Source organism: Theropithecus gelada, unplaced genomic scaffold (genome assembly GCF_003255815.1).
Source record: "Theropithecus gelada isolate Dixy unplaced genomic scaffold, Tgel_1.0 HiC_scaffold_15989, whole genome shotgun sequence".
Taxonomy (NCBI): domain Eukaryota; kingdom Metazoa; phylum Chordata; class Mammalia; order Primates; family Cercopithecidae; genus Theropithecus; species Theropithecus gelada.
This window is the reverse complement of record NW_020257756.1, coordinates 2,018,621-2,045,295: the sequence shown is the minus strand read 5'-3', so window position 1 is coordinate 2,045,295 and position 26,675 is coordinate 2,018,621. Positions and strand designations below refer to the sequence as shown.

Genomic DNA, 26,675 nt, shown 5'->3' with positions numbered 1-26,675 from the left:
AGGCTGAGACAGGAGAATTGCTTAAATCTAGGACGAGTAGGTTGCAGTGAGCTGAGATTGCATCACTGCACTCCAGCCCGGGCTGCAGAGTGAGACTCCATCTAAAAAAAAAAAAAATTTGAAAGGGAAATTCTAAATTCTTTGCCACTCATCATAGATTTTTTTGGGAGCAAAAATCCTTGAATGGTATACCTGGATAAGACATGAACACTTTAAAAATACAGTCCTGCTTTGTTACAGGCTCCTGCAGTCATCTTTATTTCCTTAAATCTTTTCATGTAGCTAGGGAGTTTTCTTTAAGATTAGGTATCTACAGAGCAGAGATGGTATAATGTACATATATTTGAACACTTTCTCAAAATACCAACTTGGTCCTTATAGCCAGGTATAAGAGCTGTTACTGAATTTTTTTTTCTTTTGCTGATTAAACAACTTTTATTTTTATTTTATTTATTTTTTTGAGATGGAGTCTTGCTCTGTTGCCCCAGCTGGAGTGCAGTGGTGCAGTCTCGGCTCACTGCAACCTCCATCTTCCGGGTTCAAGCGATTCTCCTACCTCAGCCTCCTGAGTAGCTGGCACTACAGGCATGCACACCTCACCTGACTAATTTTTTTTTTTTCAGTAGAAACGGGGTTTCACCACATTGACCAGGCTGGTCTCAGCCTTCTAACCTCGAGTGATCCACCAGCCTTGGCCTCCCAAAGTGCTAGGATTACAGGTGTGAGCCACCATGCCTGGCATTAAACAACTTTTAGAATGATTGTTTTCATTTACTTCAGTTGGTAAAGCAACTTTTTAAATAAGTAACTAAATGTGATTTGAATTTTACTTCTCCTAAAGTTTTACCAAATACATTTTACAATCCCCAGATAACTTTCTATTAACTGGGGCAGTTGAACAGAGGAACAGAGTGCTTTGTAAAACAATAAGCTCTCTATTCATAGAAGTGTTTAGGCATGCATACTCGCCCCACCATCCCTCCAGATAATCATATTCAAACAAGACTGTTGTGTAATGGCTTTTTATGGTTTATTGGAATTTGGAGAAGTCAGTTATTCTGATTTTATGAGTGACAAATTTTCAATTAGAAATGCTGTAAATTGTAATTTTACTAATTTTGGCTTAATGCCAGGTTTTTTTTGGGGTGGGGGGCAGCTTAATATTTCCTTAAATTTAATTGAAATCTCTGTGAAAGGTAGTTTGTAGAAGAATGAGTCATATATTGATTTGTGGTATCATTTTATGTAAATGTAGAATATATCTTATAATTTAATATCTAACATACTAAAGCAGGTAACCACCTTAGATCCCCATGGGAAAAATTAGTTAGATCTTTTAAGCTCTCAAATAAATATAAACTACTGATTTTATTTTTTCCTGACCCATTGAGAAATTTCCTACATGTTGAGAGATTTGAATAGTATATAGTCATTTAATAACAATTGAATAGTTGTAGTCATTAGGGCTAAGAAGTAATTTAAGGAAACAGTTTGACGTACTTTGTATTTTTTTCCATAGACTTGCACAGTAGTAATCAATATAGCAAACATTTTTTGAAAACTTATTGTGTGCCTGAACACGGTACTAAACACTTTGCATTCCATTTCTCATTTAGTCCTCACAATGCCATGAGGTAGGTGTTAGTATTAATTTCATTTTACAGGCTTGGGATGATGGATAAACAGCTCTGAATGTTGGGCTTTATATTTTGTAAGTTTTGGTTTTTTCCAGATTGGTTAATTCATATTGATCCTATGTTATATCAGGCTTTACAGTTTTTTTTTTTTAAACATATATTTCATTTGATATTGATTGATGTGCCATGAATGCCCAAGTCCAGATTATGTATGGATATATGTTCTGTAGCTCTCTACTTCTTTTCATTGATAATCATTTTTGTTATTTTATAGCAGCCACTAACCTAAGACATATGTTCTCCCTGTGTCCAATTCCCCAAGTCTCACAAAAAACCTATTCATTTTTTAAAACATTAACAATGTATTGCAGTACTTTGAAAATTAATTCAAAATTTATATCAGCTTTTATTTTGCTTCTAGACGTGTAAAGCCAAAGGCTCTCCTCTCTCCATTACTGCTGGAAAAATAGCAAAATGTTTCCTTTTGATCATTCTGGCTCAGTATCATCATTAGCTGTTGCTCGTGTGTAAATAGTTTATATTTTTTCTAAATAGTGTAGTTCAAACACAGTAGACCAAATATGAGTGCTGTCTTACATAATTTTATTTCTAAAATTGTTAGGCAATTAGGGATAGAGCTACTGTAACATTCTGTCTTAAGTTTATTTTTTATTAAAATGATAATATTGTATTTTTTCTTTTATTTATGATTGGTTTTTGCATTGCTGCATGTTATTTTGAACACCTGGCTTTCTTCATTGAACAACTTGATTTCTTTTAATCCATGTGAAGACCTTAGTATTGAGTTATATTTATGTTATTTCATTAATGCTTTTGTTTATACATTTAGCTTATTTGATTAAGGGTAAGAACTCCTGTGCTTTTTTTAAAACCTTTCCAAAACCAAATAGAGAAATTAGTGATTTGTATATATTTCTTTTTGTCTGTTTTAGGATGGCTACAATAGACTAGTTAATATTGTGCCAAAGAAACCACCACTGCTAGACAGACCTGGTGAAGGAAGCTACAGTAGATATTACAGTCATGTTGATTACCGAGACTATGACGAGGGCCGCAGTTTTTCTCATGATCGAAGAAGTGGTCCACCTCACAGAGGAGTATGTAAATTTCCCCCATGTACTAATTGTTATTTCTTATAAGTTTAAAATTAATGTAATTTTAAAAATTTATGTGACGGCCATGAAAGCAGTTGAATAAACACTTTCTGCTTGATGCTCTCATGTGAATTGCCTGCTGGAGCTGTCAGATGGGACCTAGTAGTCAAGAATCTTGGGGTGCTGGACAAAGTAGGTAAGCACTCTGGGTGGCACTATCTAAATGAAATTAATTCCAACCAGCCTGCTTTTTTTTAATCCCCTAAAATTGGCAGGGATTTGCAAAACCATTTAAAGGTAATCTATTGTCTTGGTACTTAATAAGTGATGGGCAGGTGGTTACCATTTCTTACTAGATGACCTACCTTTCTTTTTTTTTTTTTTTGAGACAGAGTCTTACTCTGTCACCTAGGTTGAAGTGCAGTGGCGCGATCTTGGCTCACTACAACCTGTGCCTTCTGGGTTCAAGTGATTCTCCTGCCTCACCCTCCCAAGTAGCTGGAATTACAGGCACGTGCTACCATGCCTGGCTAATTTTTGTATTTTCAGTAGAGACAGGGTTTCACCATGTTGGCCAGGCTGGTCTCGAACTCCTGACCTCAAGTGATCTGCCCGCCTCAGCCTCCCAAGGTGTTAGGATTACAGGAATGAGCCTCTACTCCCAGCCTAAAGTCTGTTTATTAACTGAGATTAGAAAGCACTCAAAACATTGTCATAGGAAGCAATTTAAAGATGTTAGCTGGCTGGGTGTGGTGGCTCACACCTGTAATCCCAGTACTTTGGGAGGCTGAGGTAGGTGGGTCACCTGAAGTCAGGAGTTCAAGACCAGCCTGGTCAACATGGTAAAACCCTGTCTCTACTAAAAATACAAAAATCAGTCAGGTGTGGTGGCAGTTGCCTGTAATCCCAGCTACTTGGGAGGCTGAGGCAGGAGAATTGCTTAAACCTGGGAGGCATAGGTTGTAGTGAGCTGAGATCGCATCACTGCATTCCAGCCTGGGTGACAGAGCGAGACTTTGTCTCAAAAAAAAAAAAAAAAAAAAAAAAAGTTAGCTGCTATTATTATGATTACAACTTGTTTCTCTTGAGCATTCTTAATAATCTAGAAGTGTGTATTTAATGTTGCAGTAATCTGTAATTGAACTTAATACTATTCCTTGATGGAATTCCTCTGTCCCACCTTGCATGTTTTCAGTATTCCTCAGCTAGGTTGTTATCCTACCTTTTCTCTTTTTTCTCCACCTTTTCTCTTTCCCCTCCTCTCCTACTGTATAATATGACTATTAACAGTACATATTCAAACCCTGTTTATAAAATATTTTGACCTCACTTTGGCTGTTGGAATTAGTTTTCATATTTTACGCTTGAAGAAATGGAGGTAAGGTGATTTACTCAGGATGGGTATATATGGGAGTCTGGTTTTTCTTCCGACTGCGTCATAGTGACCCCTAACAATTCCAAAGTTGTCATGAGACTATTCAATGTTTTCTTGTGTTTGTTTCTAAAGTTTGGGGTTTTATAGCTTTCTTACTTTTCACAGAATTGATTTTTATTTTATTCAGTTTTTGTATGTCATGCTGTTTCTTTTTTGTGGCCCTCATATTTACTTTATTATTAAATTTTTATTTTGTTTCAGTAGCTTTTGGGATTCAAGTAGCTTTTGGTTACATGGATGAGTTGAATAGTGGTGAAAGTTTGAGATTTTAGTGCACCCTCTCATTTGTTACCGCTTTTATGAAAATGCTATGTGAGTTTTCTATTCATTGGACCAGTTTGTATTTGAAATCTCATGAAACTGATTTTTTTTTTCCTAAAAACTTGTAGCATAATAGAGCTTCAATGGCAGTTTTTTCTAATATTGTTACCAGTTGTATTTGTCTTTATACTTTTGTGTGTATAACTTTTTTTTTTTTAATTCCCTTCAAACAGACAAGCAGGCTTGTGATCCTTAAGACTCTCATGACACTAATTCTTATCTAGAGTTCAGTTATGTAATGCAAGCAGATTACTTGATTTAATATTTTATTATTGCGGTTAAGTTTCGAATTGTGTTTATATTTAATATTGAGATGGAAAATGATTATATTTTATTTATATAAGAATAGGGTATGTGATGCTAAAGAGGAAGATTTATTTTAGATGAATCCATTTTCCTGATACATAATTTGCATATTGTATTATTCTATGTATAATTTTATTTATTTATATTTTGAGATAGCATCTCATTCTGTTGCCCAGGCTGGAGTGCAGTGGCACGATCTTGGCTCACTGCAACCTCCAGCTCTTGGGTTCAAGTAATTCTCCTGCCTCAGCCTCCCAAGTAGCTGGGACTATAGGCACACACCACCGTGCCTGGCTAATTTTTGTAGAGATAGGGTTTCACCATGTTGGCCAGGCTGGTCTTGAACTCCTGACCTCAAGTGATACACCCTCCTCGGCATCCCAAAGTGCTGGAATTACAGGCGTGAGCCACCATGCCCAGCCAATTCTATGTGTAATTTTAAAGTAATTTGGTGTGGATTGCTATATGGTTCTTTTTGATGCACCTTTGCATATATGTCTGTCTTAGAGAACAGAATGTGCTTTATTTGATTAATTTTAAATTTATTTAAACTTAACTAAATTTAAATCTTATTCTGATACAGATTATCAGTAAGTGACAGTTTCTTATATTGTTTCCAGTTTGGTTTTTAATTGAAAATAAGGTGAGAAAATAAAACTTGAGCAGGAAAATGGGAAAGTGGCAAGTTTTTCATTGGGCTTGAATCTGAAAATTAGTGAGAGAACTTGACAGAAGGAAAAATGTGAGGTTGAGAAATGTGTGCTTTATTAAATTTAGACTATGTCCTCAAATAGCCCTTTACTGTTGTGATATTGATATATGTGTCTTTGGCAATTAGGTGGTTTGAGTCTACCAAATAAATAATTTAAGCATTTTAATAGAGATAAATGGTACCACAGGTTCTCAGTTAGTCTACTCTTTCAGTTGTTGAAATGGATGACTTGTTGAATGTTTTTTCCTTTTTATGCCTTTGAAGTTGAGGGAAATTTAGACTAGTTTCTGATAGTGTTGTTAGATATATCCCACTTGTCCAAAATAATGTAAACAAATAGCTAAGTAGCTTTTTTATGTTACAGGATGAATCTGGCTATAGATGGACAAGAGATGATCATTCTGCAAGCAGGCAACCTGAATACAGGTAAAAGGATAAAAATAATAGCATAAGTACTTTGATACTTGACTCATCGAGATGTCTGCTTTTGAAATATAGACTCAAGCACATAGATGAAATATTTTACTGGGATTTTAGAGTTTGAAAGCAACAAGCATTATATTCTTTATGTGACTATGCAGTATAATAGCACTGATAACTAGTGTTCCACATAACTTGGCATTTTGTAAATCATAAAAAATATATTTAAAAATATTTGGGCCTGGTGTGGTGGCTCACACTGGTAATCTCTGTGCTTTGGGAGGCCAAGGTGGGCAAATTACTTGAGGTCAGGAGTTCGAGACCAGCCTGGCCAACATGGTAGAACCCCGCCTTTACTAAAAGTACAAAAAAAAAAAAATTAACTAGGCATGGTGGTGGTCGCCTGTAATCCCAGCTACTCGGGAGGTTGAGGCAGGAGAATTGCTTGAACCTGGGAGGTGGAGGTTGCAGTGAGCTGAGATCATGCAACTGCACTCCAGCCTGGGCAACAGAGTGAGACTCTGTCTTTAAAAAAAAACAAAAAACAAAAAACTATTGATGTAATTTTGCAAGTTAATTATTAAATTAATGTGTGGTATGGATTATGAGGTTTACTTAATTAGAACTTAATTTGATAGGTTTGCTTAATTAGAAAGTAAGGCATTTTTTCAGAAGTATTCTGGAAATACTTGGGTTCTTACAAAGAGTATTGTAAGGCATTATCTCAGTTTCTTTAATAAAGTTCTTTTGGGAAACACATTTTGCAAGGGCCTCCATCATTGTTGGCTTTGATTACTTATAGAGGGCATCTAATAGAATAGTTGTGGGAAGGAAACGATGGACACATTTAAATCGATTGATAGTTTTTGTTTTTAAATGACATCACAGTGGTGGTATTGGAAGTTGTAAAAGGAGCCTTGTAAAGATTTCTTATGAACTATCAGGGAAAAGAACCCCAGTCTCATAGAGAGTGGCAAGGCATCAACTGTCACAACTTCATAGATGCCAAAAGTAGACAAGATTCGGTGAATCAGAGCAAGACAGATTTTTATTCACAGCACAGCAGTCAGCAAGAGGATCAGGATTGTAGTGCAGGTTCCCTGTCCCCAAATCCCACAGGGCGATATGATAGGCAGAGATGGTGGCTATGCACACAGTGGGATACACTGTGGCTGTGGAACCCAGGGTCAAGAGCTTGGTACCTTTTGTAGAAAGCAGAAAGCAAGCTAGTCCTCTTTTCCCTGGGAGTGACCTGCCATGGTAGTCACATTGTGGTCACCTTAACCTTTTTAATCGTCTCTGTAACCAGCCTCAGAAACTGTTCAGTGTCAGTGGATAGTTTGGTCTTGGAATTTGACATACATGGCAATTATGTGCAGGGACATTCAGAACCCATGGCAGACTGTTTCTTCCAAAAGAAGTAATAGAACAGATGCTGAAAAAAATGCTTTGATAAAATTCATCACTGAGTAGTTATAAAAATAGCCAGCTGGGAATGGAAAGAGAATTTCCTTGACTGGGTAATTGGGCATTTGCTATACTGAGTAGTAAAGTTAGAAACATTTGCTTTAAAATCAGAACCAAACAATGACACCTAGTCACTGCTTCCACTCAACATGGTAACAACCCCTACAGTAAAGCGAAAAATAAATAAGTTGTAAGAATTAGAATGAAAAACACAACTATTTAAAGATAATATAATTATGCAGAAAATCTAGGAAAGTCTATAGACTACAAGAACTATTAGGAAATTAGCAAGGTTCAATGTAATAAGATCAGCTATCAGCATAAATTAGAAAATTTGTTTTCAAAATACTTTACCATAAAAACTGTAATGAATAATAGGAATAAACACACCAAAAGTGTATGAGACCTATATAAGGAAATTACAAGTCATTTCTAAAGGAAATAAAAGTAAATCAGAGTAAAAGGAGAATCATGACATCCTTAGCTAGGAAGACTCAATGTCATATAAATATCAGTTCTCCTCAAATTAAGGTGATAATTTAATTTGGTTCCAGTCAAAAATCAAAATTTTTTTATTTTTTATTTTGCATGGAAGTTGACAAGTTGATTTTTAAAAGTAATATGAAAGAGTAAAGGGCTAAATGGCAAAAATGCCTTGAAAAAGACGTGAAGACTCAAGATACCATATGTGCGTAATTATAAAGCTGTAGTGATGTAAACAGTGTTGTACTGTTGATGTCAAATAGACCAGTGAAACAGAATCTGCAAATAAATCTAAATATATCTGGAGTTTTGGATATAGTAGCAGTGGCATTACAAATCCAATGGAGAAAGAATGAACTTTTCAATAAATAGTGTGCTGAGATAAATATTTAAAAAACGTGACACCGGAGCCTGATATATCCAGATAATGTCTGATATAATTAAGACCTATATGAAAAGCAGAATTGTAAAACACTTTGAAAAATTAGATCATCTAGTGGCTTATTTTTCTCCTCCAAAGAAATATCTGCAAATAAATTTATTTTAACTTAATTGTTTTTATTTATTTTTATTATTTTTTATTTGTATAATTTTAATGGATACAAGTGCAGTTTTGTTGCATGAATATATTGTGTAGTGGTGAAGTCTCGGTTTTTAGTGTATCCCACCACTTGAATAACGTATATTGTACCCATTAAGTAATTTCTCATCCCTCAGTCGCCTCTCACCCTTCCAAGTCTCTCTTTTCTCTCATTCCACTCTCTATGTCCATATGTACACATTATCTAGCTCCCACTTATTAGTGAGAAGTGAGGACATTCAGTCTCTGACTTTATGTTTCTGAGTTGTTTCACTTAAGATAATGGCCTGCAGTTCCATCCACGTTGCTGCAGAAGACATGATTTCACTCTTTTTTATGGCTGAATAGTATGCCATTGTCTGTATGTACTGCATTTTCTTTATCCAGTCATCCATTGATGGACATTTAGGTTGATTCTATATCTTTGCCATTGTGATTTTTCAGTTTGTAAAATAACAGTTTTTATGTTAATTTTATTTTTCTCTTCCTGTCTTTTTTAAAAAAACATTTTGTGTATGCATATAAAATTTCACATAAATGAAATAAAAACACATATATAAATCTCTCATCGCCACAGCCATGATAACATCTTGGTATAAATTCTTCCATATTTTTCTCTATATTCATAAACATTTAGGGTTTTTGATTGTTTAACTGAGTCTTTTTTGTTGTTTTTTTTTTTTGAGACAAAGTTCTGTTGCCCAGGCTTGAGTGCAATGTTGTGATCACGGCTCACTGTGGCCTGAAACTGCCAGGCTTAAGCATTCCTCCTGTCTTAGCCTGCCAAGTAGCTGGGACCACAGGTGTGCACTACCATACCCATCTATTTTATTTTATTTTATTTTTTAACTTTTTTGTAGAGATGAGGTCTCACTTTATTGCCTCAGATGGTCTTGAACTCCTGGGCTCAAGCAGTCCTCCTGCCTTGGTCTCCCAAAGTGCTGGGATTATAGGCATGAGCCTATAATCCAACCAAATTGAGTCTTTTTAATGGCCAAGTAATAGTTCATGGTGAGGATATGCCAAATAATTTAGCTAGTCACTCTGTTTACAGTACAAAACAGTGCTGCAGTAAATTCTGGTACATAATATTTTCATGAATTAGTACTTTAGTTTTTATAAGATAGGTTACTAGAAGCAGAATTTCTGGGTCAGTGGGTATATATATGTATTGCAAATATTAATAGATGTCAGTTTGCCTGCTAAAAATGCTTTTACACATGTGTTTTATTTGTTTTTAATAAAAATCTTAACATTTTAATTTGAATAGTTTATTTTTCTTATTTAATGTAAGTAGTTTGAAATTTCCTTTAAGTAGTGCCATAACTGTATCCCATGATTCTGATATATAGTAATTTACACAGATTCTGACATACTGTATTCTAATTATTCTGTGATGATAGTGTTGCCCCTGTACTGTAATTTTACTTTTAAAATCCATGATTATTAATGGTTCATTAGTTGGTCAGCTTCCATAACTATACCATGGGCATTAAAACAAGGTATATTCTCTGTTTTCGGGGTATGGAGTTAATTCTGGATGGTATATTCATTCATTTATTAAATATTTCTTGTGGTGTTTGATGTGTCAGATGTTCTTCTAGTCTTTGGGAATATAAAGCCTTCAATTTCATGTAGCCTACATTTTAATATGAATTATACATATTTAACAAATAACAAAACATAATTTTTACGAAGAAAAAGCAGGGAATAGAGAGTATTTGTATTGTCCATATCTGCCTATGTCTTCACTTGATGTTTGAGTATCTTCAATAATGTCTCAGGTTTTATGCTATCACAGTAGCTATAGCTTTTACTGCCTGGCATCTATCTGGCTTCTGTAAGCTGGTCTCTATATCAGGTGGGCTCACTGAAGCTTTCCTACTTGAAAGACTTTGTGAACAGAAAATAGCTGTTGTTGTAGAAAAAGATTTAATGCATTGTAAACCATGCAAAGAGAATAGTTGTATCTGTTGGTAATGTTCTGAGCAATTAGGAAAGCCATGTCAGTGTTTTTGTTTCTGTCAGTGGGGTATACAAAGTGATTCTTTGTCCTGTAGGAAGAAAATATTAAAAGATTTGAAAAACTGACCAGGGACGATGGCTCACGCCTTTAATCCCAGCACTTTGGGAGGCTGAGGCAGGTGGATCACTTGAAGTCAGGAGTTTGAGACTAGCCTAGCCATTATGACAAAACCTCGTCTGCATTAAAAATACAAAAATTAGTCAGGCGTGGTGGCACACACCTGTAGTCCCAGCTACTCGGGAGGCTGAAGCAGGAGAATCACTTAAACTCAGGAGATGGAGGCTGCAGTGAGCTGAGATCACCCATTGCACTCCATCCAGCCTAAGCAACAGAGTGAGACTCCGTCTCAAAAAAAAAAAAAAAAAAAGAAAAGAAAAATTGCGAGAATAACTGAAAGAACTCCTGTAACCCTTCACTAGAGATTTCATCAATGTCTCCAGAAATGCCCCCAGTAATGTGCTTTATAGCAAAAAAATTTAATCTGGGCTCACAAATCACATTTTCATAGGCTTCTTCAATCTGGAACAGCTCCTTAGTCTTCCCTTGATTTTTATGGTTTAGTGTTTTTGGCAAGTTGTTTTTTTTCTTTCTCAGTTTAGGTTTGTCTTGTATTTCTTCATGATTAGAGATTAGGTCTAGGTTGTACGTTTTTGCCAGGACAGTTCCTGAAGTGATGCTAAGTTTTTTTTGGTTTTTTTTTTTTTGAGACGAAGTCTCACTCTGTCACCCAGGCTGGAGTGCAGTGGCGTGGTCTTGGCTCACTGCAACCTCTGCCTCCCAGATTCAAGTGATTCCCCTGCCTCAGCCTCCGTGTAGCTGGGACTGCAGGCGTGTGCCACCATACCTGGCTAATTTTTGTATTTGCAGTAGAGACGATGTTTCACTATGTTGGCCAGGCTGGTCTCGGACTCCTGACCTCGTGATCTGCCTGCCTTGGCCTCCCAAAGTGCTTGGATTACAGGCATGAGCCACGGCGCCCAGCCGCTGAATTCTTTTTCTTCCTATAGGCTGCACATGTTGTTGGTTTGTGCCCTTATTGGTATCTTTGACTTTTATCACTTGTTTAAAATGGAGTCTGCAAAGTTTCTTTACTATTAAGTTGTCCTTCCCCCTGAAATTGCTTTGTGTGGAGATACTTTGAAACTATGTGATTGTATCATTTCTTGTTCACTTTCAGCTGCTAGTTTTAGCATCCACTGATGGTTTTGCCCGAGTTAATTATTAATATTATGGACATAGTATTTATGTCCCCTCAAATTCATGTTGAAATCTTAGCCCCCCACTGTGATGGTATTAGGAGGTAGGCCTTTTGGGAGGTAAGATTTGGTCATAAAGGTGGATTCCTCATGAATGGGATTGGTACCTTATTGAGAAGAGACATAAGAGCTTGCTCTCCACCATGTGAGGATACAATGAGAAGACAACCATTGTCAAACCAAGAAGAAGGTCCTCACTGGACACCAGATCTGCTCGTACCTTGATCTTGGATTTCCCAGCTCCAGAACTATGAGAAATATAAATAGTTTGTTGTTTAAGCCTGTGATAATTTGTTACGGCAGTCCAACCCTACTAAACAAATATGATGGGTTTTAATGGGTGGTTAGCCCATTCTTTCTATATTTATTATGCTGGCGTTCTATTGTAAGGAAGAACTTTCTCTTCACCTCTTTACCCCCTTAAAACAGACAAAACTTTGTTTATGTATGTATGGACTAATAGATTCCTATTTTATTCAGTGGGTTGTAATTCATTGCTGTCACTATTTTGATGCTCAAATTTGGCCAGTGAGAGTCCCTTCAAGTTAGCTTCTGTGGTTGGTTGGTTGGTTTTGTTTTTCAAATATTTTCTTGTGACAGAATATATATGACACAATAAAGTATGCCATTTACGTAATTTTTAAGTACACAATTCATGAGCATTAATTCTATTGACAGTGTTGAATAGAATTAATTTAATTCTAGTGGGTACAGAAACCCACATTTGAAGTGTTTTCAACTTTTGGCATTGTGAATAAATGCTACAGTGAATATTGATGTACAAATATCTCTTTTGAGTCCGTGTTTTCAGGTTTTTGGGTACATTTGTAAGAGTGGAATTACTGAATCATATGGTAATTCCATGCTTATCTTTTTTGAGGAACCACCAAGCCATTTTCCATAGTGGCAGCACCATTTTACTTTCCTGTTAACAATGTAGAAGGTTCCCAGTTGCTCCACATTCTTGCCAATGCTTGTTATATTCCGTGTGTGTCTGTGTCTGTGTCTGTGTCTGTGTGTGTAACCATCCTTGTGAGCATGAAGTCGTATCTCATTGTGGTTTTGATTTGCATTTTCCTAATGATACTAGTGATGATGAACATCATTTCTTGTGCTTATTGGTCATTTGTATATCTTTGGAGTAATGTCTGTTTTGAGTTTTTTGATTTTTTTTTTTTTTAAACTGGGTTTTTTGTCTTTTTGTTGTTGAATTTTAGGAGTATGATATTAAGCTATTCCTGATACATGATTTGCAATATTTTCTTCCATTCTGTTAATTGTCTTTTTGCTTTATTGATAATGTTCTTTGATGCACATTTTAAATTTTCATGAAGTCCAATTTATTTTTTTTCTTTTGTTGTTCATGCTTTTGGTGTCTAAGAATCCATCGCCAAACCAGGGTCATTTGTGTTGTTTTGACATGTCGACATCATTCTTTGGTCACCTCTTTCTGACACAAGATGTTTCAGTCTCAGGCTTCTCTGCCTCACTCTAAATGCAGGTGTTTCTCCAAGGAACACAGGCTTTCTGCAGTGGAGAGTGATTTTTTGAAGCCAAGAATCTGAACACACAGACACACACAGACTTTTACTTCTGCATTTATTTTTATACAGTGTTTGTATGTATTCATGACTATGAGATCATGGCAATACCTTTTCCTTTATTTCATACTTTTATCTCCTTTTTCCATCTGTGGGAAATCTGGCTCCCAGTTGTTAGGAGAGACAGTCCTCTGTGGGTGTCTTACACTTCTGCGCATCTTGCCGAGATATGCAAGACTCTGTTCACTCATTATTCAGGGTAGTTCTCAGAGATGTGTTTGTAATGAGCAATCTTGAAATGTGTTTGTAATGAGCAATCTTGAAGGCCAGAGTAATGTCTCCCTGTTTGTCAAATAGCAGGCTTGCTTATTGCTTGGTGTAAAAAGTTCAGTGTTCCTCAGTTGTGACCCACACCCACTGCATGTGCCACATATATCTAGGCTTCTATCACGTTACCCCTGGACGTGGTACCAGAGCGAACTGACACAAACATGCCAATGCTTGTGTTGCTTGCCGTGCTATGAGTGATAAAGTTTTTTTTCTGACCCGTAAGTCTGCTAGGATCCAGGAAACAGTAACAGTCTAATTTATAACCTTGTAGGTAAGATAAAGTCAAATTCCAGACCTGACACCAGTATCATCACTGTGTTTGTTCACACCCCTAAAAGTGGTTATTATTCTGACCACATGAGTCTTCCTTCTTGCTCTCTCCAGCACCATTTTTAAAATTAATTATTTAATTAAATTTTTTATTTTTATTTTTTGTAGTTTGCCACCACTGGGTGGGTATTACAGGGCCACCTTGCTTTCACACCATTTTCCACAGGCCTATTACTGGCAGTGGAACTTTATGCCCTAGCTGTTTTTTTTTTCACGTTGTTATGTGTTTCATGTTGTAGAACATTATGTACTTTATAAATCTAGCATACATGTATTAGTGGTTTATATTCAAATGTGTTTTACTAATGGAAGTGTAGAATTATTGGAAGCAACTGAATTAAATAACAGCTAATGGAACAAAAGAGCATGTGTCAAGTTTTCTGTCTTTTTCCCTGCTGCCCACTCCCCACTGCCCCGCCCCACTCTGAAAGTGATCACTTTCATATTTGGGTATGCCTGGTAAAGTTATCTACATTTCAAGTGTGTCATCACCTGCTCACCTTGTTTCTGTATTTACACAATGATTATAATGTCTTTTTTTTTTCAAAACATGTTTGTAGATGAAATTCAGAATATATCAGGATTTATTTCATTTCGTATCAAAGAAACATGTCATACTCTACCAAGAGTTAGTGACTTAGGATGAGTTGTTTTCAGGTCATTTTCTCCCCTTGTAGTTATGAGATCTTATAATAAACCTTAGTGGTTGGGTGCAGTGGCTCACACCTGTAATCCCAGCATTTTGAGAGGCCAAGGTGGGCGGATCACTTGAGGCCGGGAGTTTGAGACCAGCCTGGCCAACATGGCAAAACCCTGTCTCTACTAAAAATACAAAAATTAGCCAGGCATGGTGGCACATGCCTGTAGTCCCAGCTACTCAGGAGACTGAGGCATGAAAATTGCTTGAACCTGGGAAGCGGAGGTTGCAGTGAGCCAAGATTGCACCACTGCACTCCAGCTTGGGCAATAAGAGTGAAACTCTGTCTCAAAATAGAATAAAATAATAGTGATAAATCTTAGGATGGAACTGATTTAAAGTATTATATGTTTTAAAATATGGAACAAGAGTATCATCAAGTGGCCAATATACTTTATTTTTAAATACTAGGGGCTGGGTGTGGTGGCTCACGCCTGTAATCTCAGCACTTTGGGAGGCTGAAGTGGGAGGATAGCTTCAGCCCAGGAGTTCGAGACCAGTCAGGGCAACATAAGGAGACCCCATTTCTACAAAAAAAAAACAAAAAAATTAGTTGGGTGTGGTGGCATGCGCTTGGTACCTTTGGAAGCTGATGTGGGTGAATTGCTTGAGCCTGGGAGGTTGAGGTTGCAGTGAGCTGTGATCACAGCACTGCACTCCAGCCTGGGTGACAAGAGTGAGAACCTCTCAAAAAATTAAAAAAAAAAAGGCCAGGCAGGTGGCTCACGCTTGTAATCCAAACACTTTGGGATCCCGAGGCGGGTGGATCACCTGAGGTCAGGAGTTTGAGACCAGCCTGGGTGGCTCACGCTTGTAATCCAAGCACTTTGGGAGCCCGAGGTGGGTGGATCACCTGAGGTCAGGAGTTTGAGACCAGCCTGGCCAGCATAGCGAAACCCCATCTCTACTAAAAGTACAAAAATTATCTGGGTGTGGTGGCATGCTCCTGTAATCCCAGCTGCTCGGAAGGCTGAGGCACGAGAATCACTTGAACCTGGGAGGCAGAGTTGCAGTGAGCCTGGGCAACAGAGTGAGACTCTGTCTCAAACAATAAAAAATAAAAATAAAAAAAGTACTGGGGTACTTTTCTGTATTCACTTATGGAAATTTTTGATTAAGTAGTGTTGAGTATTTTCATACTTATTTTTTTAAAAATAGAGTAGATTTTCTGTTTAATTTTACTGTAGCAAGTTTTATCTTAGGCAATTTACTGTTTGACAGAGAACAATACTATAGAACATTTTTGGTTTAATTAAGTGGTGCAAATGTTTTTTGAGTAGTACAAATGTTTATATGTAGGGCACCATGCTTATATCACCAGCTTACCATCTAGAGAGTGAAATGAATGTACAAGTAGATAACATAATCTGAAATAGGGTGAAGCTGTATAAGTGCTCGAGGAAGACAAAGCAACCCTTATCCTGTGCTATGGTTCTAGAAAAAGTTCACTGTAGGAGCTTTATCCTATTAGCAGTTACTACTAAGAAAATATTAACTGCTGAGAAATATTAACCAGGTAGGGAGAGGAGGGGTAAGGTAAACTAATGAGATTGTAGTTTATTTTGTGTTCGGTGTAGAGGATGACTTTTAAAGATGACATTGGAGATTGAACAAGAAATTATGAATATCTGAATTGGAGAAGGGGAGTTGGAATGGGGAAAAGGGTTAAATTTGATAGATACTTAGGAAGTAGAAAATTAACAGGCATGCTTGTTGGATGTGGAAATAAGGCATAGAGAAATATCTGTATTTTTTATTTATTGTGTGTACAGTATATATTGCCATATATAGGAGGAATGGTTTCAAGGGAGGAGTTACATTCAAAATTGAGATTATCCAATGAGATGTAGTTAGACAAGACGGATGAGCTATAAAGTCAGAACCCAGGGCAACACCTTTATGATTGTGGTGGAAAATGAAACTTTTGAAACAGTATATTTTGGGAGATTGAGGTCATCAATGATAAAATACTCAGCAGAATTGAAAACACAGTAGAAATTAGAGACCATGAAGCTATAGTGGGACCAACCTGTTGGTTTGTGTGATTTTTCTCTAGTGTGATTTTTTTCTCTTTATGGCAATCCAAGTAGATATCTGTGAGGAAATCACAGATTTTGGAATTGATTCAGGCTTTGGATTGGCTAAGATGATACATCAGAATTGCAAGGGCAGAAAAATTGTTGGTATTTATAGAGTGATCCAAATACTGCCCTTTAGGCTGAAAGGGCAATGAATAGAATGGGGTTCATTGATTGCTCAAAAATATAGGAGACTAAGGGCATTTGTAAAGTGGAGATGGAGTTATTGTAGGAGTGAAAAAAACCGAAGGATAAGACATCGTGATTAGAGTGTGAAAATGCAATAAAAATGTAGCTGCAGTACACCCGATAATGAATGGCAGAGTTTAGGATTTACACATATGGCTAAGGAATTGTGAAGAGAGAGGAGATGGTCAACCTACACGAACCTACATTATTGCACAGATAATGTGAATTTTGAAAGTCATCCACGGTGTGGGTAGGATGTGTGGTAACAATGTGGACTGTGCCATTGTGTTAACTTCTTCAGGGAATTCGAGGAAGTTACTGGGAGGTTGGTAATGTGGGGTACAGTAGGGTGGCATGAACTTATATCAGGAATTTTTTGGGCTTCTCCCTGTTTTCTTAGGAGATGGAGAATTTAGAGGTTCATATAGCCCAGGCCTTTGAAGTAGGGTTCTCAATGTGTATTTACTACTCAAGAGCTTGATGAAAGATAGTATTTGTGTTCAAATGCCAGGTCTCAAAGGAAGAAGTTAGAGGGGTTGATTCATAAAGAGGCCGAGGATGTGAAAGCTTTTACAAGATGGACTTAAATTACTGTGTACACAAATACGTTCACTACACATAAAGTTCTTATAATGGTTACAGGTAAACAGCTCACATATTTATCTGTGGTGATAATGCTCCTATTATCCTATATTACTTATAGAGTTAGAGTAGCTAGGCAGGGAATGGAAATGAATGCCATATTGGAGCAGCTGCTTCTTGTTATCAGCCGATCTTTTCTATTTGAGTATGTAAGCCCAGCATGGCCTGCTTCAAAAGAAGTCAGAAATCCAGATTTTTAAAATGCGAAATCTCTCAATTTTTTTTTGTTCACAGCTAATTAGAAGCAGAGTTTTTACCCCAGAATTTGCAATCTCTGGGGTAGGGTAACAATCTGAGATTCTGGAATGAAGAGCCTGTAATATAGTTTGACTAATACAGTGGTTCTCAATCTTGGCAGTACTCTAAATCTCTGAATTATGTGGAAGACTTTTTTTTTTTTTTTTTTTTTTAATGCTACTGCCTGGGTCTCGCACTTGGAGACCTCATTCAGTTGGTCTTGGGTGAAGCCTGGGCATCAGTATTTTTTAAAAGCTCATCAGTCCAGGCACGGTGGCTTGCACCTGGAATCCCAGCGACTTAGAAGACTCAGGTGGGAGGATTGCCTAAGGCCAGGAGCTTGAGACCAGCCTGGGCAACAGAGTGAGACTCCGTCTTTTAAAAAATAATAAATAAATGAGTAAAATAATAAAAAAGAGGGGGTTGCTCATCAGGTGATTCTAATGTGAAGCTAGACTTGAGAACTACTGGTCTAACAAATAGCACGAAGTGACAAAGTCCAGAAACCATAGGATCATGTTAACAATTACTTTCTTGGCCATGTTCTCTCAGCTATGGTAACTTTATCTCTCTATATCAATGGTAGCAATTCCCTTTGCTTATGTTTCTAAAACTTGTGTCCATAAAAATCACTTAGAAGCTCATTATAAATGAAGATGTTGAGGCTTTATCTTGAGATTCTGATTCAGTGAGTGGAGTCTTGGAATCTGTATTTTTAACAAACCCACAGGGTGATTGTGATGCAAATGGTCTGGAGGCTGGAATTTTGAGAAACACTGACCTGTATTTTGTTTTCTAATGACTGACACATCTGTATCTTTGGCTTTGGCTTTTCTTCTGAACTCTAGATCTCTGTGTCCAACTGCCTATTAGACATCTTCACCTAGAATCCCACATTTTTTCATTGAAATGCTTGCAGTGACTGCTGCCTATTCTTCACACTTCCTGGGCACATGATTAGACTATATTTCCTAGCCATCCTTGCAGACAGGCGTGGTCACATAACCAACCTAGCTCCAGTGGAATGGAATAGGAGCTCTACATGTATTCTTCTACACACATATTCTACCTCTTCTATGTTGCAGGGTAGGCCTTGGAGTGGAATGATATCAAACATGTGACCTTCGAAGCCACATGTTGAAATAATAGAACAGTGGTCACCCTAGATCCTTGGATAAAATTGCATGGGGCCGTTTCTCACCTTACTGGGATGCCTAGACTCTTTTGTCGTTGTTAGATAGACTTCTTTTGTCTTTGAATCATTACATTTTTTGGTATTTTTGTTTAGCAATTTAGGCGTATCTTACCTTTATAAGAGCAGGCACTGTTTTAGGTATTAGAGATCAAACTGTGAATAACACAGATAAGATATCTGTTCTTAAAGAACATGTTCTAGGCTGGCTCACGCCTGTAATTCCAGCACTTTGGGAGGCCAAGGCGGGCGGTCACCTGAGATCGAGAGTTCGAGACCAGCCTGGCCAAGATGGTGAAACCTGGTCTCTACTAAAAATACAAAAATTAGCTGGGCATGGTGGCGTGTGCCTGTAATCCCAGCTATTGGGGAAGCTGAGGTGGGAGAATCGCTTGAACTGGGGAGGTGGAGGTTGCAGTGAGCTGAGATGGTGCCGTTGCACCTTAGCCTGGGTGACAGAGGGTGACTTCGCCTTAAAAAAACAAAAAAAGTTCTAGTTAGAAGATCTCTTAGTCCGTATCTTATGCCTAGAATACTTTTTTGGTTTGTTTGTTCTACTTTTCCTAGAATACTTTTAACTGTAAACATGTGATTTTGTGGAAAGAGCTTTGAACTTGACCACCAAACTTCTAATCTGAACTCAAGCAGAGAGACACGTTTGATTTTTTGATAGGATAGAAGAAGTGATGGGGAAAATTCCTTGGCTTAAGTCACAGTGCCTGTGCTTTTCCGTTTCATTTAAAATAAAAGATATTTGTGGTTGTACTTCACTTATTCTTAAGCTTGCCTTGCTAATTACCAGGCTGCTTTCTCAAAATAATTCTTGAAATCTTAATTCTTTTTGGAAGTCCCTATTGACTGGAAAGGAAGTAGCCAATATTTTATGTGAATATTTGTGCATATTTGGATGTGGGAAGGAGAGAAAAATGAGGTTCAGAATAAGAAGTAAATGCTTTCCATCTCTGCATTCTTCCCTTCCCTTATATCCGTTTCTCCCATTTTGTTGTATTTTACTCATAAGCAGTGAACATATATCTGCTGACACTGAGGGTTCTGTCACCTCTTACCTGTTTTGACTGATGTGAGGGGCTGGAGTTACCTTGGGGATGTGTATTAACAGGAGAATCTGAGCTTCAAAAATCTGCTTTTCAAATAAAGCATCTAAAGTAATCTGCAGTCACACATGGTTCAAGGAACACATTTTGAGAGACTGCCTTAGTTCTTCCCTTCCTCCATTCTCCTGATGACTTTGCATCTTTTATATGCCAGGCAGTATAGCTGAAGTGTTTGCAATGTAGCCAAAGACACTGTCCTAACTCTCAGGCTGTGTACTCTGTGATAATAAAAAGCATCAGTTTCGTCAAGTGTGTTTTTTGGAGGCCTCATAATCCTGGTTGTATTGTTATTTGTGTTTCTTCAAAGGCCCTTTTTGATTTGCCGTATAAATTCATTGTATTGAATGCATTGTATCATATATGTTGATACCTTCATTTTCAACATAGCTAGAAACCTATAGTTGGAAGGCTTTTGTTGTAAGTTTTCTCTGCATGGTAAATGGACCTTTGTCTTACTTGCAGTTTTTACCTGGTGATTTATGGAACAGTATTAAAAATATGTCCAGACTTTAGTATACTCTTTCTCTTTTTGGCATGCTTCAGGGTTATGGGTAAAACAACAAAAAAAAAATTCTTAAAATCAAGATGATACTTGCACAAAGAAAATTATACTAGTTGATACTGAATGGTTTTACAGCTAACCGCTAGTACCAGACACTTTTTTTTTTTTGTGACAGAGTCTTAGTCTGTCGCCCAGGCTGGAATGCAGTGGTGCGATCTCGGCTCACGGCAGCTTTCACCTCCCAGGTTCAAGCGATTCTCCAGCCTCAGCCTCCTGAGTAGCTGGGATTACAGGCGCACACCACCACACCTAGCTTATTTTTGTATTTTTAGTAGAGACGGGGTTTCACCATGTTGGCCAGGCTGGTCTTGAACTCCTGAACTCAGGTGATCTGCCCTCCTCGGCTCCCGAAGTGCTGGGATTATAGGCGTGAGCTGCTGCGCCCGGGCTTTCTTTTCTTCTTCTTTTTTTTTTTTGGAGACAGGGTTTCCCTGTGTTGCTCAGGCTGGTCTGTAACTCCTAGGCTCAAGCAATTTGCCTGCCTCAGCCTCCCAAAGTGCTGGAATCACAGGCCTGAGCCACCGTGCCCCAGTGAGTTGGCATTTTGAACACAGGTTTTAGAACTTTCCTGAAGGCTGAGTGAATATTTTTAAAGATTAAGTGTCTACTTAAGCTTTGTCATGAATAATATGCAACACTTGGGTTTGGCTAGAAATCGCTAGGGATTTAATGGTCCTAAAAGGGGAAATACTACTCTGGCCCATAAATGAGGGTTAAACTTCTAGGGTCCACACAGAAAATATTAGATAGGACTGCAAATATTATACTTTTCTGACTGTTAGAACACCTTTCTTATCTTCATTAACAAGTTTTTTTCTCTCTCTGTACACATCTGTATATTCATGTCTGTAAATATCTGGCTTTTTCTAGGCCTACTTCACAAGATGTTGCAGAATACTTTTAATTCCTTCTCATTCTTGTCATCACAATTAACTGCTGAACATAGTTTGCACTAGGCTTCAAATGTCAACCATGAGAGTTTCTATCTCTGAGGGAAAAAAGGAGAGATTATAAAAGAATTCCACTAATCCATAAATGAGAAGGGCATCTCGATGTTTATTACTGTTTAATTTTCCTTCCAACACTAACAGAGGCACAGAGGCTCATACACAGCTACTATGAATAATGGTGGGTACTCTGTAAATACTCTTAGGTACTAGTGCACATGATGTTAGTTTTACAAAGCAGTTGAGTCCTATTTCTGTTAAATTTTTATCCCCTAGTATAAAAACACAATTTATGATAAATCAAGTAAAAATGAAAAATCAAAGTCTTAGTTTCCTTTCTTTTTTTAAATTAAGGCACCATGGAAAGGTCAAACTAAGCAACCTTATGTCTTACCTTATATTCAAACAAAACCCTTTCCTAGATCTAATTCTTTGGCACAGTAACTGGTTAGAGGAGATCATTTGCCTATTTAATAGAGAAAACTTATTTTAACTTTGTTATCTTAAATATTAATATTTAGTGAGGCGATTTTTTTGTCTATCTTCCATTGAATTATCTTCATATCCTTTGTCTATTTTTTATTAGTGTGTTCATCTTATTCTTAGTGGTTTTGCTAGCATTCATTAAAAGATTGAAAGTAAGTTATTATTATTATGATTATTACGTTTTTGAAACAGAGTCTCGCTCTGTCACCCCAGGCTGGAGTACAGTGGCACGATCTTGGCTCACTGTAACCTCCGCCTCCTGGGTTCAAGCGATTCTCCTGCCTCAGCCTTCCAACCAGCTGGGACTACAGGCGTGCACCACCATGCCTGGCTAATTTTTGTATTTTTAGTAGACACAGGGTTTCACCATGTTGGCCAGGCTGGTATCGAACTCCTGACCTCAAGTGATCCGTCCCGCCTCGGCCTCCCAAAGTGGTAGGATTACATGTGTGAGCGCTGTGCCCAGCCAAAAATAAATCATTAAATATTAATATTTAAGACTGGCATTGATGTTGAAACTTTCTCTTTTAATTGGAAATTTGCTTTCAATCTAGTTCTAATTTTCACCTTAGAGGCCTTTCTGTATATAGTTTATACTTGGTATTTTGATACAAAATGGCTCTTCCTGTATACTTAAATTTTTTTTTTTTTTTAAAACAGTTGTTTTGGGTGGGTGGCGGGGTCTTTTTCTTCTGTCTTTTCCATCCAAACATTTAACTTTTCAATTCACCTGAATTTATCATGATACGTGATTGCTGTCCTTCCCATATTGTCTCAGTTATATAAAATATTTTAAAGCTTGAGAGTCCATGTATTCATGTAAGGTTAAAAATGAGATAACTGATGATGAAAAGACTAAAACCTAAAATTGTAATATAGATACCATTCATGTCAGAATTGCTGTGTCTGGAGAGGTTAGGAAAATGAAGCTCAGAGAGGTTAATTATATTAAGGTCAAAAGGCCATATATAAGTAGATGAATTAACTGTTGAATCTGTATCTGCCATTAAGGAGTAATCTGAGATGTGGAACTCTAAGTAAATGTGTTTCTCAAAGTTATTTACTCACAGAACCCCCTTTTATGTTTTGTAGTAGAATGGGAAATACTAATATTTTGTGGATTAGTGTTCTATGCAACATATTTTAAGAAAGGCTTTTCGTCAGATCTCTGGTAGAAAACAAAATATGAACCAGCCAAAACATTTCTATCATTATTTAATTATTTTTTCTTTCCAAAATACAATTAAACTTTTAAAGCACAAAAATTTTAAGATATTGGTAAAAGATGGGGTGAAAAACTCCATACCTTTCTTGATAATCTGTGGGAAATATGAAGCTGTAGGTAGCCTCTTTCTTCTTTAATAAATTGTGCTTGAAAACTTTCAGGAAGTGCATAATTATTTAGATTAGAGGTTGACAAATTACAACCCACAGGCCAAATCTGGTCAGCTGTCTGTTTTTGTAATTAAAATTATATTGGAACACAGCCATGTCTATTTGTTTGTATGTTATCAGTGGCTGCTATTGTCTGTCAGAGGAATGTTGAGAAGATGTGTTGGGAGACCATATAGCCACAGTGCCTAAAATATTATTTGACTTTTGAAAGAGCAAACATTTTCTGATCCCTAGTTTAGTGAGCTGCATTCTTGCCTACTTTACTTTGTATGTTTTATCTGCATAAAGACTCTTTCACTGAAGTTCTTGGCATTTCATCCTCTGTAAAGTAAGTTCCCTGGAAAGTCATGCTGAAGTCTTTTTCTAGAAGCTTTATTATGGCTTAGTTTTAAACTCTTACAGACATGCAAGATTCCATAGTTTTGCTTTCCTGAATGACATGCAGCTATCAATACAGCAGTTGTATTGGCATGCCTGGCGCTTTCTTGCTGCAAACCTTTTACTGGTTTAATGGAAATTATACCAGGGTACTAGGGTAAATAGACATAACTAACATCTTTTGAGTGCTGTATGCCAGGCTCTGTTCTAAATTTTTTACATATATTATTTTGTTTATTCCTCACATCAACTCTGTGAAGTAGGTATTATTATCACCACTTTATAGTTGAGGATACTAAAGCATAGGGAAATTAAATAACTTGGTCAGGGTCATCCAGTTCTTAAGGAATGGAATGAGATTTTTAACTTTTCCCCCAACTTACTTGCCTTCTAATTCCTTGATTCTTGAGATGAGTTCGGGCATATTTCTTCTTCCTCATTACTTTCTCTAGGCCTCTTTTTCCACATCATCTTTGAACTTCCTCATTTACACCACCGTATCTTACTGTATTCTCTGATGAATTTCCAGCAGTCCATTCCTTCTTCCTTGATGATTACAATTTCTGGCTCACAGTCTTCTCTATCCAGTCTGCCTCTGTATCCTGATTTAATGCCACCTTTAACTCGAGTTCTTTCTTGTATTTTTCAACTTTATATATCCACAGGCATGGTCAGGCCCTACTTTTATCACTGGGAATTGTTTTGCCTTTATCATGAACTCTGAATTTCTGCTTTCTGACTTCTGAACAATTCACTTATATATAACTCTTACATGCTAGTGAAGAATTCAGTCCTTTTTAACGTTTCGTGTGCATAGGAATCACCTGGAAAACCTTATCCAGAAGCCTGGGTCACACCCCTAGAGATTCTAATTCACCTGGTGAGGGTTGATGCCCCCATGAATTTGCATTTCTATCACCTTTCCTGCAAATGCTGAGGCAGGTAGGTCTGTGGAGGTACATTTTGAGAAGGATTGCTCTAATTAATACTTTGCCCCAGAGGATCAGTAAAACTTTCTAATCTGCCTAAAGCCTCCATTCACATTCTTTCTTTCTTTACTTTTTTGATGACTTCTGTAATTACTGAGACAAAGGCCTTCTGATGAGAACTCTGTCGTATTTTATTTTCTTGAAATAAGAGTTTTTCTATTTACTCTTTTCATATTCTTCTCTTCTACTTAGTCCCTTTGTCTCACTTTTTCCAGTTGACTTTTGGCTCCTTTACCATTAACATTTTTGTGTCTTGGGTTAGTAGTTTCCCCTTCTATAGTGAATTGACTTTTTTCTATCAGCCTTCAGTAATATTTCCTCAAAATATCATTCCCTCCCATCTTCCCTCCTTCAGCCTGTTTTGGAAGAAAAGTTACGGCTTTTAACTTCTTCACTAGCTATATCTTAATTTCTTGCAGTCTGCTTTGGTTTCCAAAATTTTACTGGACTCTTGGACTGACAGATCAAATGATTTCTAGGTGGTTTTGTTTTGTTTTGAGACAGGGTCTCACTCTGTTGCCTAGGCTGGAGTGCAATCTGTCTCCTAGATTCAAGCAGTTCTCCTGACTCAGCCTCCCAGGTAGCTGGGATTACAGGCACACACCACTACGCCCAGCTAATTTTTGTAGTTTTACTAGAGATGGGGTTTCAGCATGTTGGCCAGGCTGGTCTGGAACTCCTGCCCTCAAGTGATCCACCCCGCCTCGGCCTCCCAAAGTGCTGGGATTACAGGTATGAGCCACCGCGCCCACCCTGGTGTGTTGTGTTTTGTTTTGTTTTGTTTTGTTTTTGAGACAGAGTCTTGCTCTGTCACACACACTGGAGTGCAGTGGCACGATCATGGCTCACGGCAGTCTCTCCTGGGCTCAAGTGATCCTCCCACCTCAGCCCCCTGAATAGCTGGGAGTACCAGTGGGTGCAACCTCGGTCAGCTATTTTTTAATTTTTTGTAGAGACAGGCTTCTCTGTGTTGCCCATGCTGGTCTTACACTCCTGGGCTCAAGCAGTCCTCCCACCTCTGCCTCCCAAAGTTCTGGGATTGTAAGCATGAGCCACTGTACCTGGCCAACTCCTAGGTCTTAAATGCATAGTCTCCCCCAGACTTGCTATATTTGATACTGTCATTTTTCTTTTAAACGTTTTCTGCCTTTGCTTTTCACTCACTGCTTTTTTAAGGTCTCACTATTCTAACTACTTCAGTTCTTGTTCACATAGTACTTTAATCTGTTACTGCTTTTTCTAAAGTTTGTGATACTTTTCCCACCATCTAAATCTATGCTGTCCATTATGGGAGCCACTAACTGCATGTACCTTTTGAGTACTTGAAATATCGTCAGGTTAAACTGAAATATTCTGTAAGCATAAAATGCACACTGGATTTTTAATATTTAGGCTGAAAAAGAGAATGTAAAATAGCTTACCAAATTTTTAAATTACATGTTGGTAATACTTTGGATATATTGGGTTAAGTAAAATAAAATGCTAAAATTAATTTGACTTGTTTCTCTTTACTTTAGATATGACTACTACTTCTGTGGCTTGGCTATATTTCTGTTAGATAATATTAATCTAAATCTCATATTTCCTTAAGACCGGGATCAGTTTTCTGATCAGCCTTCTTAAACATTTGGTACAAAGTAACAGCCTTCTTAAACATTTGGTTCTCACCCCCTCTCACCCTACCATCCTTCCCAATATACTTAGCTTCTTCAAAGCAAGAGTAATTCCCCATAGTGCTGTTCATATAGTGGACACTATATACATTATGTAATACATACACACACATCTGAAAAAGTGGCTAATGTTACC

General features: G+C 37.4%; 1 protein-coding gene across 6 annotated transcripts in view; it reads left to right on the top strand.

The window, feature by feature from the left end:
* The window catches only part of LOC112617290 (periphilin-1), a 220,306-nt gene that overhangs the window by 116,705 nt on the left and 76,926 nt on the right, over window positions 1-26,675 (top strand). For 3 of the 6 annotated variants that reach the window (XM_025374039.1, XM_025374041.1, XM_025374044.1), the window contains exons 3-4: window positions 2,591-2,755; window positions 5,891-5,952. In XM_025374039.1, the coding sequence (XP_025229824.1) occupies window positions 2,591-2,755; window positions 5,891-5,952 (227 nt within the window). The remainder of the gene's footprint in view (window positions 1-2,590; window positions 2,756-5,890; window positions 5,953-26,675) is intronic. The other 3 variants (XM_025374042.1, XM_025374043.1, XM_025374045.1) reach the window with 1 other exon arrangement.